General features: G+C 56.9%; 1 protein-coding gene across 1 annotated transcript; it reads left to right on the top strand.

Annotated features, from left to right (window-relative positions):
• The first annotated feature begins 479 nt into the window (after window positions 1-479).
• Window positions 480-14,724, top strand: Vars1 (valyl-tRNA synthetase 1). The gene is given in 31 exon segments (XM_059281648.1): window positions 480-594; window positions 768-956; window positions 958-1,188; window positions 3,044-3,178; window positions 3,286-3,424; window positions 3,659-3,783; window positions 3,871-3,955; window positions 4,129-4,229; window positions 4,361-4,488; window positions 8,662-8,826; window positions 9,016-9,097; window positions 9,441-9,560; window positions 9,645-9,753; window positions 9,843-9,937; window positions 10,157-10,247; window positions 10,370-10,494; window positions 10,579-10,682; window positions 10,775-10,933; window positions 11,016-11,106; window positions 11,219-11,324; window positions 11,413-11,483; window positions 11,560-11,685; window positions 11,940-12,044; window positions 12,126-12,194; window positions 12,272-12,350; window positions 12,470-12,597; window positions 12,907-13,062; window positions 13,198-13,404; window positions 13,474-13,585; window positions 13,686-14,011; window positions 14,581-14,724. Coding segments are annotated over 30 exon segments (3,795 nt in total). The 5' UTR covers window positions 480-594; window positions 768-800; the 3' UTR covers window positions 14,650-14,724.
• Window positions 14,725-14,817: the final 93 nt, after the last annotated feature.

Raw genomic sequence — 14,817 nt, 5'->3', positions numbered from 1 at the left:
GAGCTGGCGCTGGCGGAGCACTGGACTCCTGGTCCGTGACACGGCCGGACTCCTTCCACACAGCCAGTCTACACTTCCCGAGAGCAGAAGCACAAACGAGTGCTGCACAGTGCATTGCTAAGCTGTATTCCCCGCCGCCCCAGTCCTGCGGGAGGCGGTGGCTGGGACAGCCCCCCACGCCCGCTCCGAGGACCCCGGGCTGCCCACGGCGGCGCCTGACCCGAGAGCCGCGGGGTGCCCGTAGCGGCGCCTGACCCATCACGGGCTCGTCCCCGCGGCTGCAGACCCCGGCCACGCGCGCGGCCCTTGCCCCGAGGGGTCCCGCCGCGGGGGCTGCACGCGGGCCCGGACGGAGGCCCGACCCTCGGGACCGCGCACGCACAGGCGGCGCCCGGCCGCCCCGCGAGGACCCGGGCCCGGAAACGCGCGCTGTCACAAAGGGGGGACACGTGGGTGCCGCTCGCCCGGCCGTGCTCTCCCACAGCGGGAGAGCTGCCTCCGCCCCTGCCGCCTCCACCCTGGCCGCCCTGTGGGGCCGCGGCCGTGGCCGGCTGGGGAGAGTCGCCGGCCCAGCGTGACCGTCACCTTCAGTAGGTACAGCGGCGCGAGCCCGCCCCCGGCAGCCCCGGGCGGGCGATCGGGACCCGCCTCCTCCTCCGGGCGCTGCTCGCAGCCACTCCGCCCGGCCCGAGGCCTGGCCCGGCGCCTGCAGCCTCGCAGCACGTGGCTAGGTCCCCCCTCCTCTACCCGCCCCGGTCTCTCCGCAGGACGCCCCGCCGCACTCGGACCCCTGCACAGCCATGTCCATCCTCTACGTCTCCCCTCACCCCGACGCCTTCCCCAGCCTCCGAGCCCTCATCGCCGCCCGCTACGGGGAAGCGGGCGACGGCCCCGGGTGGGGAGGCCCGCACCCCCGCATCTGCCTGCAGCCGCCCCCGAGCAGCCGGACCCCTGTCCCCCCCGCCTCGCCTGCCCGCCCTGGAGCAGGGGCCTGGCGGCCTGTGGGTGTGGGGGGCCCCGGCTGTAGCCCAGCTGCTGTGGCCCGCAGGCCTGGGGGGGCCCGGGGGCAGCAGGGCCGCCGTCCTCGTCCAGCAGTGGGTCAGTTACGCCGACACGGAGCTCATACCGGCCGCCTGCGGGGCGACGCTGCCCGCCCTGGGGCTCCGGAGTCCTGGTCAGGATCCCCAGGTGAGAGGGACGGGGAGGGAGGACGGAGGGAGGGAGGAGGTCTGAGAACACGAGGATCGGAGAGGATCCCGAGGAAGGAAGTGGGCTGTCATGTGGAACCAGTGTTTGAATCCGTTTGCCTCCTGGTATAGTAACTTTGGGGTAGTTTGAGCTCTTCAGTCTTGGTTTATGTCTGAGGCGGCAAGGTGATGCAATCCCGTCCTCAGGGGTGTGACAGATGAGTGCCTGGCCGCGTGTTGCACTTTTGGTTTTCCAGGGTGTGTGTTTAAACAGAGCCTCGCGCTGGAGCCCTGGCTGTGAATGGCTTGCAACTCGCTGGTGGGCCGGGCTTTTTAAAGTTTCTGAGGGCCTTTGAGTTTCTGTTGCCGTAATAAAACATGACCGGCAGCAACTTGGGGAGGAAGGGATTCGATTCAGCTTCCGGCTCTCAGGTTACACTCCATCGCAGAGGTGAGGCAGGAACAAGCTGAGGCCATGGAGGGACACCACTTCCTGCTTTCTTTACCATCCAGGACATTTCCCCAGGGTGGCGTCGCCCACCATGGACTGCCCCCCCCTCCGAATAATCATTAATTAAGAAAATGCCCACACAGACCTGCCTACAGGCCAGTCTGGTGGAGACATTTTCTCAATGGAGGGTCCCTCTTCCCAAATGACACTAGGCTGTGTGAGGTTGATGGACACTAGCCAGTATGCTGAGTGAAAGTTTGAAGTCTGATGGTTGTTATTTTGAGCTGTGGAAAGACTGAGGGAGAAATGAAGTAGGAGGCGGGGAAGGGAGAGGACAGAGACCCACCAGATTGCTCGTGTGAGCCCTTCCAGGGTGGACTTGTGACCTAACTGAAAGGTTGGCCCCTGCCAGGTAGGAGTGCGTAGCGGGTACTCCGTGAATCTCGTAGACCCTGCTTCTTGGTTCCCTGATGAATTAACGTCGGGCCCTTTCCTGCAGGACAGTGCTGTCTGTATATGTTTACTCGCTTATTGTTGTCTCAGTAGAATGTATGGCAATCACCTTGCTGCTTCAAGTAATCCTTTAACTTCAATGCCTGATATGTTTCATTGGACACGCGCGCGTGCACACGCTCACAATTGTCTGTATTCGGTTTTAATTTTTTTGTATATGAGTTTTGTCTGCATGGATGTATGTACACTTGCATGCCTAGTGCCCAAGGAGGCTAGGGGTGTAACCAGGTCACTTAGGAGCCGCCGCATGGGTGAGAGGAACCAAACTTGGGGCCCCTGTAAGAGCAGCGGATGTTCTTAACTGCTGATCCGTATCATCCGTCTCTCCAGTCCTATGATATATGTATTTTGGGGGTGGAGATGAAACCTAAGGCCTCCTACATGCTCAACATTCTCCCTCTGACCTACACTCCCAATCAGACATAGTTCTGTTGTTTCTTTGAGACAGGGTCTTAACTTTGTAGCTTTAATTGGCATGGAACTAGTTGTGTAGACTAGGCTGGTTTTAAACTCAGAACTAGGATTAAAGGCGAGCAGCACCACACCTAACAGTTGTGTTTTTATGACCGTTTGGATGTGGAGGGATTAGCCTGAGAGCTGGTGATTGTGGGGCAGGAGACCAAATGGTGATGGATAGAACAGTGGCTCTCAACCCTGGGGGTCCAACAACCCTTTCACGGGGGCCGCCTGAGACCATAGGAAAACACAGATATTGACATTTCAGTTCATAACAGTAGCAAAATCACAGTTATGGAGTAGCTACAGAAATAATTTTCTGGCTGGGGTCACGACAACGTGAGGAACTGTATTAAAGGGCTGCAGCGTTAGGAAGGTTGAGAACCACTGGTATAGAAGCATGTAACCTGGTCATGTCTTTTTCCTGTCCTGTTAGGCTGCGCTTGGGGCCCTGGGCAAGGCCCTGAGCCCCTTGGAAGACTGGCTTCGGCTGCACACCTACCTGGCTGGGGATGCTCCTACTCTGGCAGACTTAGCTGCTGTGACAGCCTTATTGCTGCCCTTCCGATATGTGAGTCGCTGTGGCTTGCATGGGGGGTGGGGTGGGCACAGGTGTCTGTCCATCAGACTTCATTGCAGGGTGACTAAGATAATTGTTTTGTGTTGTTTTCCTCTCAGGTCCTGGACCCTACTGTCCGCCGGATCTGGGGTAATGTGACTCGCTGGTTTAACACTTGTATCCGGCAACCAGAATTCCGGGCTGTGCTAGGAGAAGTGGTCCTGTACTCGGGGGCCAGGTCTGTCACTCAACAGCCAGGTGAGGAAGATGGAGATGGCAGAGGGACAGTGGCCCCTCTGGGGCCTTCTTGTAACATGCTTTTTCTTTTATCTTAGAAATGCCTGGGCCACTAGGGTGGGGAGCCTGTGGGAGGGGAGGATGGGAGATAATCGGGCTTGAGCTCTAGGGCGATAGAGATAGCCCTTTCTAGATTCAGCGCTGTTCAGAGGGTCCCCAGCAGCCTTGATTCCGAATTTCCGTGCCTCTCTCCAGGCCTTGAGGTCACTGCACCCCCAAAAACAGCTGCTCAGCTCAAAAAGGAAGCAAAGAAGCGGGAAAAGCTAGAGAAATTCCAGCAGAAGCAGAAGATCCAGCAGCAGCAGCCCCCACCAGGGGAGGTAGGAGGCAAAGGACGGGGCTGGGAGGGAGGGGGAGCCTTGCTGAGCCGCTGATGTCTGGGTCTGCATCTTCTTCCTTCTGAGCAGAAGAAACCAAAACCAGAGAAGAAGGAGAAGCGGGATCCTGGGGTCATTACCTATGACCTCCCTACCCGGCCCGGGGAAAAGAAAGGTACTGGCTGGGGAGGGGACCGCAGCTCTGCTCTCCGTGTCCGTTGCTTTGTCCTGGCCTCGGCCTTCTTAGTGAGGCTGGCAGAGCAGCCTCATGCCTGTGCTCTGGCCTGTCCCTTCTGCTTTAACTCGAGCCTCTCCAGCTTCGCCCAGCCCTCTTCTCCTTTCCCCCAGATGTCAGTGGTGCCATGCCCGACTCCTACAGCCCGCAGTATGTGGAGGCGGCCTGGTACCCGTGGTGGGAGCGGCAGGGCTTCTTCAAGCCAGAGTATGGGGTGAGTGAGCACTGCCGCCAGGCCCAGCGGGGCTGGAGGTGGAGAAGGGCAGGACATCAGGGCCACTGCCTGAGGAGGGCCACATGAGGATGCCATGTGCTTTAGCATGTGCCCTCCTTCTCTGCCACCAGCGTCCTAGCGTGTCAGCACCAAATCCCAGAGGTGTCTTCATGATGTGCATCCCACCCCCCAACGTGACAGGCTCCCTGCACCTGGGCCACGCGCTCACCAACGCCATCCAGGACTCCCTGACTCGATGGTGAGCTCCTGTCTGCACCTGTCTGGTGCCTTCTGCCCTGCTTGGTTCCTTTCTCTCCACTGACGAGGCTGACTCGGCCATGTTGGCATCGTTTGGCTGCTCAGATGGGGCTTCGCATTTCTCCTGCTGGCTCCCCGTGAGCCTTCAGCAGTCTCTCCTAGTCAGGTGATCCCTCTACACCTGATTTGCATGGGTTCCTTCTCTCCCTTCTGTCTCCTGAGAAGAACATTGTCATCACCACTGTCAGTGCTGGGCCCGTGGCTTGTGTGTACTAGCATGTAGTCTACCAGAGAACTGCACCACCATCGGTCTGCAGCGGCCTTCCTTTGGATTTTACAAGAGGCACGAGCAGACTTTTGTTGAAACAGACATCTTGATCTTTTTACCAAGACCTCCCTCCCTCCCAGAACGGAGCCCTTGTTGTTGTCAGGTCTTTCCTAGCTGTCTACTTGTATATACACGTAGCTGTAAAAGTTCAGTGTTCTTCCAGGACATGCTAGGTCCTCGCATGCAGAGAGGGAAATAGTTTTTGTTGTTTTCAAGAGAAGGTCTCACTGTGTTGTAGGTCTAGCTCTGGCTGTCCTAGAACTCACTCTGTAGACAAGGCTGGTCTTGAACTCACAGAGATCCATCTTCCTTGGCCTCCTGAGAGCTAGAAGGGGAGGTAGTTGTTATTCTAGATGAATTTTTCTTTTTCTTTTTGAATTTTTATTGAAATTGTACGGATGCACCTGTGTGGTCTGTGCAAGAGCTCAGGTGCTGACAGAGGCCCAGGGTGTCAGGTGCCCGGGGCTGGAGCCAGGGTGCTGGTGAGCTGCCCGGTGGGGTGCCGGGGGTGGGACTCGGTCTCTTTCTTTCTTCTTAATAGTAAATATTTAAATCTAACCGACAAAAGTTGTTACTCCAAGTTGGAGAAATGGCTCAGCAGGTAAGAGTACTGTCTGCGTTTGTGGAATCCTGGGACTGGAACCTGTATGGTGACTCTGGGGGCGTGCACATGGTACACATGCATGTAGGTAAAACACTCACAGTTGTTATGTTGGCGTGATTGAAGGCTGGTGGAATCACAGCCGGTTCACGCCTGGCCTGGGCTACGTTATAAGCTTGTATCTCAAAACCAAACACACAGAGAGTTGTTCCTCAGCTGCTTTTTTTTTTTTAACTCACTGTAGCCCAGGCTGGCTTCAGACTCACAGAGATCCGCCTGTCTCTGCCTCCCAAGCGTTGGGATTGAAGGCGTGCGCCACCACTGCCCTGCCCTCAACTGTTCTCTTAGATTCTGTAGTTCCTCTTGGTGCTGTTTACTTGTTCTTGTATGCAGACTGACATCATTTTTTCTTTCTTTTTTTTAAGTTTTTATAAAATGTGTGATGAGCATTTTCCTTACATGTGTCTGCACCACGTGTGTGTTTGGTGCCTGCAGGGGTCAGAAGAGGGCGTGGATCACCTGGAACTGGAGTTACAGTTGTAAGCCACTGTCTGGGTGCTGGGATTTGAACCCAGGTCCTCTGGAAGCGCGGCCAGAGTTCTCTTAACCACTGAGCCATCTCTCCATCCTGTACTTTCTTTCTTGAGTTGAGGTCGCTCTGTTGGCTGGGCTAGTCTGCAGCTCCTGGGACTAGTGATCCCTCCTGTGTCGTTTTGAGCAGCTGGAACCACAGTGCCTGCCAGTCCACCCGCTCTTGATGTGTTTTTATTTCTATTTTATGTGTGCTAATGCTTCCCTGCATGTGTGTCTGGACACCATTTGTGCGCCGTGCCTGGTGAGGCCAGAGAACGGTGTTGGATCCCTGGACTGGACTAGACAGTTGTGAGCTGCCCTGTGGGGCTGGGGATCGAGCCTGAGTCCTCTAGATCAGTAGCCGTGCTCTCCACTGAATCGTCTCGACAGCCTTTTTTCCTTTTGATTTTATGCTTTAGTGTTTTGTGTAGCCCAGGATGGCATCAGACTCAGTGGGTTAGGTAACCAAGGCTGGCCTTGAACTCATGGTCCTCTTGCCTCCACTTAACAAATATAAGGATTACGTGCATGAGCCATTATACCCAATTTCATTTTTTAAATAGTATTAATACCTAAAGGCTTTTTTCCTTTGTGTCTTTTTTTGTATTTTTTGCATTGGGATCTGTTCTGGAACTTGTTGTATAGACCAATCTGAACTCAAACTCAGAGATCTGTCTGCCTTTGGCTCTGCCTCTGCCTCCTGAGTGCTGGTATCAAAGATGCGCACCACCATGCCTGGCTCCTTAAACGTACGTGTGTGTGTGTGTGTGTGTGTGTGTGTGTGTGTGTGTGTGTGTGTGTGTGTGTGTGTGTGTGTGTGTGTGTGTGTGTGTGTGTGTGTGTATAGCCCTGGCTGTCCTGGATTTGTAGACCAGGCTGGCCTTGAACTCACAGAGATCCACCTATCTCTGCTTCCCAAGTGCTGGGATTAAAGGGGTGTGTCACCACCCACTGCCTGCCCCCCCCCAAAAAAAAGCATCTTAATGTCTATAAAATATGTTAATGTCAGCTGGAAGGTATTGGCTATGCACGCCTTTAATCCCAGCACTCGGGAGGCAGAGGCAGGCGGATCTCTGTGAGTTCAAGGCCAGCCTGGTCTATAGAGTGAGTTCCAGGACAGAGAAAAAACCCTGTCTCAAAGTTTTTTTAAAAAAAGTGATGTCTTCTGAGACATATATAAGGACAGCTTCTTGGTATCTGTAAGAGAATGGAGATGCTCCAACCCCTTTCCACAGAAAATCTTAATAGTGTGCTGAGCAGACGTGAATATATTCATTTTATTGTATGTCATTGATTATGGTCTGTGAGCGTGGGGAGCTGTGCACGGCTCAGTGGGTGAAGCGCTTAGTTGATCAGATCCTCAGAACCTACGTAAAGCTGATGCCATAGTGCACTACATATGTAATTACATATGTGACCCCAGAAGTACTGTGAGAGTCGCTGGAAGCTTGTGCCAGCTAGGCTTGATACAATGGTGAACAAGAGACCAGACCTCGCGGTGGAAGACAGACTGACACCCGAGTTTATCCTCTGGCCTTCACGTGCAGACACACCTGCCCACACATGCATGGGGACTCAGTATACATACACGTGTACAGGCACATAACAACAAACTGCAGTGTTTTATAAAAGTGATCAGTTCCCTTCTGGTCATGCCCTGAATCTTTTTTTTAAACTTTGCTTAGAGGTATTGAGGATTTAGCTTTTCTATACTTTTTGTGTCTCTAGCTTTTTTTGTGGGTTGGACATTGAGACAAAGTATTCCTGTGTGTATAATCCTGGGTGGCCTGGAACTTGCTGTGTAGCCCAAGCTGGCCTTGAACTCTTCAACCTCTCTTGAGCCTACTCAGTGCTGAGATTGGTGGTGTATGCTAGCCCAGACCATAGCTTTCCTGCCTTGTTACAAAGGCCATGCCTGCCGGAGTTGCATGCCGCTCGGTTGCTTAGCGGTGCTATGACTTTTTTACTTCCAAGACTCATTTTCTAATAGTTTTTTGTTGTTGTTTGGCTTTTGTGATTTTGTCAGGAAATGCTGTGCTACCATAGTCAGGCGTTTGGTTTGTTTGAGACAGGGCCTCACTTTATAGTGAGGGGCCACCACTCCTGGCTATATATAACACTTGCTTCTGTGTAGGACGTTTTCCATCATTTGCTCTTCCCTACCATCCGTGTGTCCTCTTTGTGTGTGTGCGTTAGTGAACCCAGTGAAGGTCTACTTGTTACAGGAGCATGAGCATCTTACCAGTCACACCACTGTAGAGTGGAGAGGCGGGTGCCCCTCCCTGGTCTGTCTCCTCTCTTGGGAACTCTAATGTGTGAGGACTCTTAGGAACATGGGGGTAGGAGCAAGACTCTTGAGCAGTCTGCCTGGGTCTGCGGAGACGAGGTTTACTTCTGTCTGTCCGTCTGTGGCTTTGTTCCCATGTGGAAACTCACTTGATAGATGGGACTGTTTCAGCTTGGCTGTCTGGCTGGGCGAGAGCCTCCTCTTCGTTCTTTTTCCAGATTGTTCTGCCGGTGGGTCCTGTGAGTCCTCTCCCTGCCTGGCTTTAGAATGAGAGGGTTTCAGTTCATCCCCTTTCGTCAGCATCCATGGGCTCTGGCAGACACCTGAGACCTCTGGAGTGCTGCTGTACTAGCCTGCTCACCATCTGGCCCTCATGCCCCCACAGGCACCGTATGCGTGGGGAGACCACCCTGTGGAACCCAGGCTGTGACCATGCGGGCATTGCCACCCAGGTGGTGGTGGAAAAGAAGCTCTGGAGAGAGCAGGGTCTGAACCGGCACCAGCTGGGCCGTGAGGCCTTTCTTCGGGAGGTCTGGAAGTGGAAAGAGGAGTGAGTACCCAGCGGCCTGTGGGATGGCGGCCCTGCCTCCTCTCCGTGGGACCCCTGACTGCAGGCTCAGACCCTCCCACTGGGTTGGCTGCAGGGCCCAGGTCAATTTCGCAGGGACAAGTGACTCCCTCACTGCCCCGTCAGCCACTGGATGGCTGACGGCTTATCCTGGACTCCGTCCACTTTCAGGAAGGGGGACAGGATTTACCACCAGCTGAAGATACTTGGCAGCTCCTTGGACTGGGACCGAGCCTGCTTCACCATGGACCCTGTATGCAGGGGGGCTTCGGGGCAGGGCAGGGGTGCCCCTCAGGTGGGCTGCCCTCACAGGGGATTGGGACACAACTGAGGACTCAGCTCTCAGCACCAGCTTCTGGCCCTCGTCATGACCCTGCATTCTCTGGCCCTTGGAACATGAGCACCAGGGTGCTCTGCTCCAGGCTCAGACTCCAGGTGGAAGCTCCCTCCATCCCGTTGCTAGGCTTACTGCCGGCCCCAGGGCTCTGCTGAGGGGTCTGTGCTGGGCACAGGACTCTAGGATAGGCCTAGTGGACCCCATGGCCTCGGGTGTCGGCCTTGGCCTCCAGGCACCACTTCCCTTTCCTCCACCCCAGAAACTATCAGCAGCTGTGACAGAGGCTTTTGTCAGGCTCCACGAGGAAGGTGTCATCTACCGTAGCACCCGCCTGGTCAACTGGTCCTGCACCCTCAATTCTGCCATTTCTGACATTGAGGTATGCCTCTGCCCACAGCCTGTCTCCCTCTGGTGCTCCCCAACCCAGGCCCAGGGGCCACCTCTCTAAATACCCATCTCACAGGTGGATAAGAAGGAGCTGACGGGCCGCACCCTGCTCTCTGTGCCTGGCTACAAGGAGAAGGTGGAGTTTGGGGTCCTCGTGTCCTTTGCCTACAAGGTCCAAGGCTCAGGTGGGAGCTAAGGACACCAGGATGTGGGCTGGGGGAAGAGGGCAGGAACAGAAGAGGGAGCTGAGACACAGCACCTCCTGTCACCCCAGACAGCGACGAGGAGGTGGTGGTGGCAACAACTCGGATTGAGACGATGCTGGGAGACGTGGCTGTGGCTGTGCACCCCAAAGACCCCAGATACCAGGTGGGCAGGGACGCTGCCTGTTCCAGGGAGGAGCATGTAGGACAGGCTCTGAGGGCCCTGCTACTACCAAGGCTTGAGCTACTCTGGGCTGCTTTCCCAGCCCTGAAATTGGAGCTGTGGGCAGCTGGGATGGGAGCTGGCCCAGGAGAGGAGGCTCTGCCTGCGTGAGGGTCTCATCCAGCCTTGCAGCATTCATTTCTGATGTCTCTCTGTGTTCAGCACCTAAAGGGGAAGAGCGTTATTCATCCATTCTTGTCCCGGAGCCTCCCTGTTGTCTTCGATGACTTTGTGGACATGGAGTTCGGCACAGGTGGGAGAAGAGACGGAAATAACTTCACTCCCTTAGGCAGGACTGGGGCTGGATGCGGGGTGGTCCAGGAGACCCCTCAGCACAAGGTGTGAGAGGGAGCACTGACCGCCTGTGCACTCTAGGTGCGGTGAAGATCACCCCTGCCCATGACCAGAACGACTATGAGGTTGGGCAGCGGCATGGGCTGGAGGCCATCAGCATCATGGACTCAAAGGGGGCCCTGGTCAATGTGCCTCCACCTTTCTTGGTGAGGATGTCTGGGCTGTGGGGACCTGGGTAGGGAGGTGCAGGGTTACATGGGCATCGCCATGATAAGGCCTTTCCCATCCAGGGCATGCCCAGGTTTGAGGCCAGGAAGGCCGTGCTGGCTGCACTGAAGGGGCGGGGCCTGTTCCGTGGCGTCAAGGACAACCCCATGGTGGTGCCACTTTGCAAGTGAGACTGGGGACTGGTGCGGATGGGAAACGGTGGGGGCTTCTCCAGGTACTCAGCACCTGGCCTCCTCCCATGCTCACTTCCTCCTCCAGCCGCTCCAAGGATGTGGTGGAGCCTCTGCTAAGGCCACAGTGGTACGTCCGCTGTGGGGAGATGGCTCAGGCTGCCAGTGCGGCTGTGACCCGGGGCGACCTCCGTATACTGCCTGAGGCCCATCAACGGACTTGGCATTCTTGGATGGACAACATCCGGTGTGTATGGCCCCTGGGTGGGGAGGATGGCCAGCTGAGGGGCACATACTGAGCACCCTGACTCACCCCTTGCTGTTTGTAGAGACTGGTGCATCTCTCGGCAGCTGTGGTGGGGCCACCGAATCCCGGCCTATTTTATCACTGTCCATGACCCAGCCGTACCCGCTGGGGAGGTGAGGAAAGACTGCAGCTAGATGTTGGAGTGGCAGTGGGTTGGTTGGCCCTTGGTTGGTAGAGGGGTCTGGGCAAAGTAGCGGAACCTGTTTTGATAACCCTCTCTTTTAGGACCCTGATGGGCGGTACTGGGTGAGCGGACGCACTGAGGCAGAGGCCAGAGAGAAGGCAGCACGGGAGTTTGGAGTGTCCCTTGACAAGATCAGCCTTCAGCAAGGCAGGAAGTGGCACGGAGGATGAGATACAGTTGGGATCCTGGCCCTGTTTTCTCAACCCATCTAACCTCTGACCTTTGACTCTTCTAGATGAGGATGTATTGGACACCTGGTTCTCCTCCGGTCTCTTTCCCTTCTCCATCTTTGGTTGGCCCAATCAGGTGTGTTCCTAGAGTGAAGAGGGAGAGGAGCTTTGAAAGAGCATGCTTGGCTCACCTCATACCCTCATCTTTCCAGTCAGAAGACCTTAGTGTGTTCTACCCTGGGACCCTGCTGGAGACAGGCCATGACATCCTCTTCTTCTGGGTGGCCCGGATGGTCATGCTGGGCCTGAAACTCACAGGCAGGCTGCCCTTCAGAGAGGTATGAAGATGGCTAAGACACCCTCCCCCTCAACCTGTGCCTTCTTGTGTGGTTGTTGGCTAGGGATAGCATTGGTTGGTCTGGCCCAGGGCTAAGAGGGTTCCTTCCACTGAGTGGTTCTTGGCCCGGGGCTTCCTCTTCCTGGGGGAGGGCACTGCTCAGACACATCAAGGCATTGAGCGGGTAGGGCCACTAGGTGAGGACCAGGACTAGGAGGGTCACGGCCTCACTTCTCTTCCACCGCCTGCCCCCAGGTCTATCTCCATGCAATTGTGCGTGATGCTCACGGCAGGAAGATGAGCAAGTCTCTTGGCAATGTCATCGACCCCCTGGATGTCATCCATGGAGTTTCCTTGCAGGTGGGGCGCTCAGTGGGTCAGCTAGGAAGGGCTCCACGGCTGTGGCTAGAACAACCTCTCAGCTCCCGTCTCCTCCCTCAGGGCCTCCATGACCAACTACTGAACAGCAACCTGGATCCCACTGAGGTGGAGAAAGCCAAAGAAGGACAGGTATGGGGCCACGCCCCAGGGGTGGAGCTGCAGCAGGTGGGCAGGGCCGACCAGTCTGTTTGCTCTGCATCCCGTAGAAGGCCGACTTCCCAGCAGGGATCCCCGAGTGTGGCACTGATGCCCTGCGCTTTGGACTCTGTGCTTACACATCCCAAGGTATGTGTGGTCTCCACGCTTCCTCAGTTGCCTGTGTGTCCTTCCCCGAGACCCACGCTCTCCTCCACTTCGGGCTTCGGAGGAGGAACAGGGCGGAGTCACACCGGCCCCTCCCCTAGGTCGAGACATCAACCTGGATGTAAACAGGATCCTGGGGTACCGCCACTTCTGCAACAAACTCTGGAATGCCACAAAGTTCGCCCTGCGTGGCCTTGGGAAGAGCTTCGTGCCCTTGCCCACCTCCAAGGTGAGTTCTGGTGGGAGGCGACTGTTGATAGCGCCCACACAGACTGCGCGGCCAATCCTCAAGATCAAGCATAGTCCCTGCCATGCTGTCCCCTGAGCATCCTCCTTTTAGCCTGAGGACAGACAGGTAGAGACTGATGATTGACAGGCTCTGGGGCTCTCACCGAGGGGCTGGGCCTATCCTTTCTCCCCAGACATTGGACAAATCAGGAATACAGATTCTCCTGTGGTCCCTGTCTGCTCCTGTGGGATCTGATTCCCTGCCCTGGGCATGTGGTGGCCTACTGGCTGACATTCCTCTTCCCCCAAGCCTGAAGGGCATGAGAGCCTAGTGGACCGCTGGATCCGTAGTCGGCTGACTGAGGCCGTGAGGCTCAGCAATGAAGGCTTCCAGGCCTACGATTTTCCGGCCATCACCACCGCCCAGTACAGCTTTTGGCTCTATGAGCTCTGTGATGTCTACTTGGTAAGCAGCGGGGGCGGGCTCGGTTAGCTGGTGTTGGCTCTCAGACCGAGTCTGCCTGTTGCCTTCCCGTCCTCAAAGGCACAGTGAGGGCTCCAGGCGGTCCTGACCGTGAGCACTGTGTCTCCCCGTCACCAGGAGTGCCTAAAACCCGTGCTGAATGGAGTGGACCAGGTGGCGGCAGAGTGTGCCCGGCAGACCCTCTACACCTGCCTGGACGTCGGCCTGCGGCTGCTCTCACCCTTCATGCCTTTTGTCACAGAGGAGCTGTTCCAGAGGCTGCCCCGGCGGACCCCAGCAGCTCCTGCTAGCCTGTGTGTCACCCCCTACCCAGAGCCCTCAGAGGTATGAGGTTAGAGCTGGAGGGCAGGCTGCAGCCCGCCCAGCAGCTCCTCACCCCACTCTGCCTCACAGTGCTCCTGGAAGGACCCCGAGGCCGAAGCTGCTTTTGAGCTGGCGCTGAGCATCTCTCGAGCTGTGCGCTCCCTGCGTGCGGACTACAACCTGACCCGGACCAGGCCTGACTGTGAGCCTCGGCCTGTGTCCACCTCTCCCACTCTCCCACTAGCCCCTTGGGAGCCCAGGGTCTGCCGTAGCCAGGCTTCACTTTCCTCCCTCCTCGACAGGTTTCCTGGAAGTAGCTGATGAGGCCACGGGCGCCTTGGCATCGGCGGTGTCCGGCTACGTGCAGGTGCTGGCCAGTGCGGGCGTGGTGGCTGTCCTGGCCCTGGGGGCTCCTGCACCGCAGGGCTGCGCTGTGGCTGTGGCTTCGGACCGCTGCTCCATCCACCTGCATCTGCAGGGGCTAGTGGACCCAGCCCGGGAGCTGGGCAAGCTGCAGGCCAAGCGCGGTGAGGCCCAGCGACAGGCCCAGCGCCTGCAGGAGCGCCGTGCTGCCGCTGGGTACTCAGCAAAGGTGCCGCTTGAGGTCCAGGAGGCCGATGAGGCGAAGGTGTGTGCTATGGGGTGTCCGACATCCTCTTCCTCTGCCCTGCCCTGGTCCTCGGCCAGCCCAGCTGCCGGGACCCTGGAACCCCACGTGGCAGTCAGGAGTCTTAGGTGTAGTGCCTGCCCTGCTTAGCTGCCTGGGCTGACCCAGAAAGGCAGGCTTGTCTCTGGTGTGGAATCCCCAGAGACCCTGGCCTCGAAGGTCTTCCAGGGAGGCCCAGCACTTGATAGCTACAGCCGAGTGCTCACTCGGGCTCTGAGGGAAGTCACCTTTGCACCTCACTGTGAAGAGGATGGTATGTGGCCAGGGAGCTCTGGGGGGCTCCTGCACAGGTGGCAGTGCCAGGCAGGGTGTGTGACCTACGACCCTTTTCGGTGGGCACTGGCCACTCAGGAAGAGGAAGACTCTAGAGGCAGGGTCTTGGTGGAAGTGTGGGGTGTGCCTGTCAGCCGTACCACCCTCACCTCCCTGGGGTCCTCACCCATCTTACCAACTTGGGCTCCTCTGCAGTCTAGGGTATTTGGGTCTCCTTGGGCATGGGTCCTCACCACACACCCCTTTTGCACCCCCAGTTGCAACAGACAGAGGCAGAGCTCAGGAAGGTGGATGAGGCCATTGCCCTGTTCCAGAAGATGCTGTGACCTCCCAGCTCCAACCCTCAAAGCCCCTAGTGGTCCACCAACAGGGATGGCAGCAATAAAATATTTTGCCAAAAACTGTTCTTGTCTGTGTGTTGTGGGGACGGGATGGGTGCAGAGGCCTGGTGACAGTGTGTGAAGCAGGAGGGCTGCCGGCCAGCAGCCAGGTCC

This window comes from Peromyscus eremicus, chromosome 16_21, assembly GCF_949786415.1.
Source record: "Peromyscus eremicus chromosome 16_21, PerEre_H2_v1, whole genome shotgun sequence".
Lineage (NCBI taxonomy): Eukaryota > Metazoa > Chordata > Mammalia > Rodentia > Cricetidae > Peromyscus > Peromyscus eremicus.
The sequence above is the reverse complement of the archived record's forward strand: the minus strand, read 5'-3'. Positions and strand labels throughout refer to the sequence as shown.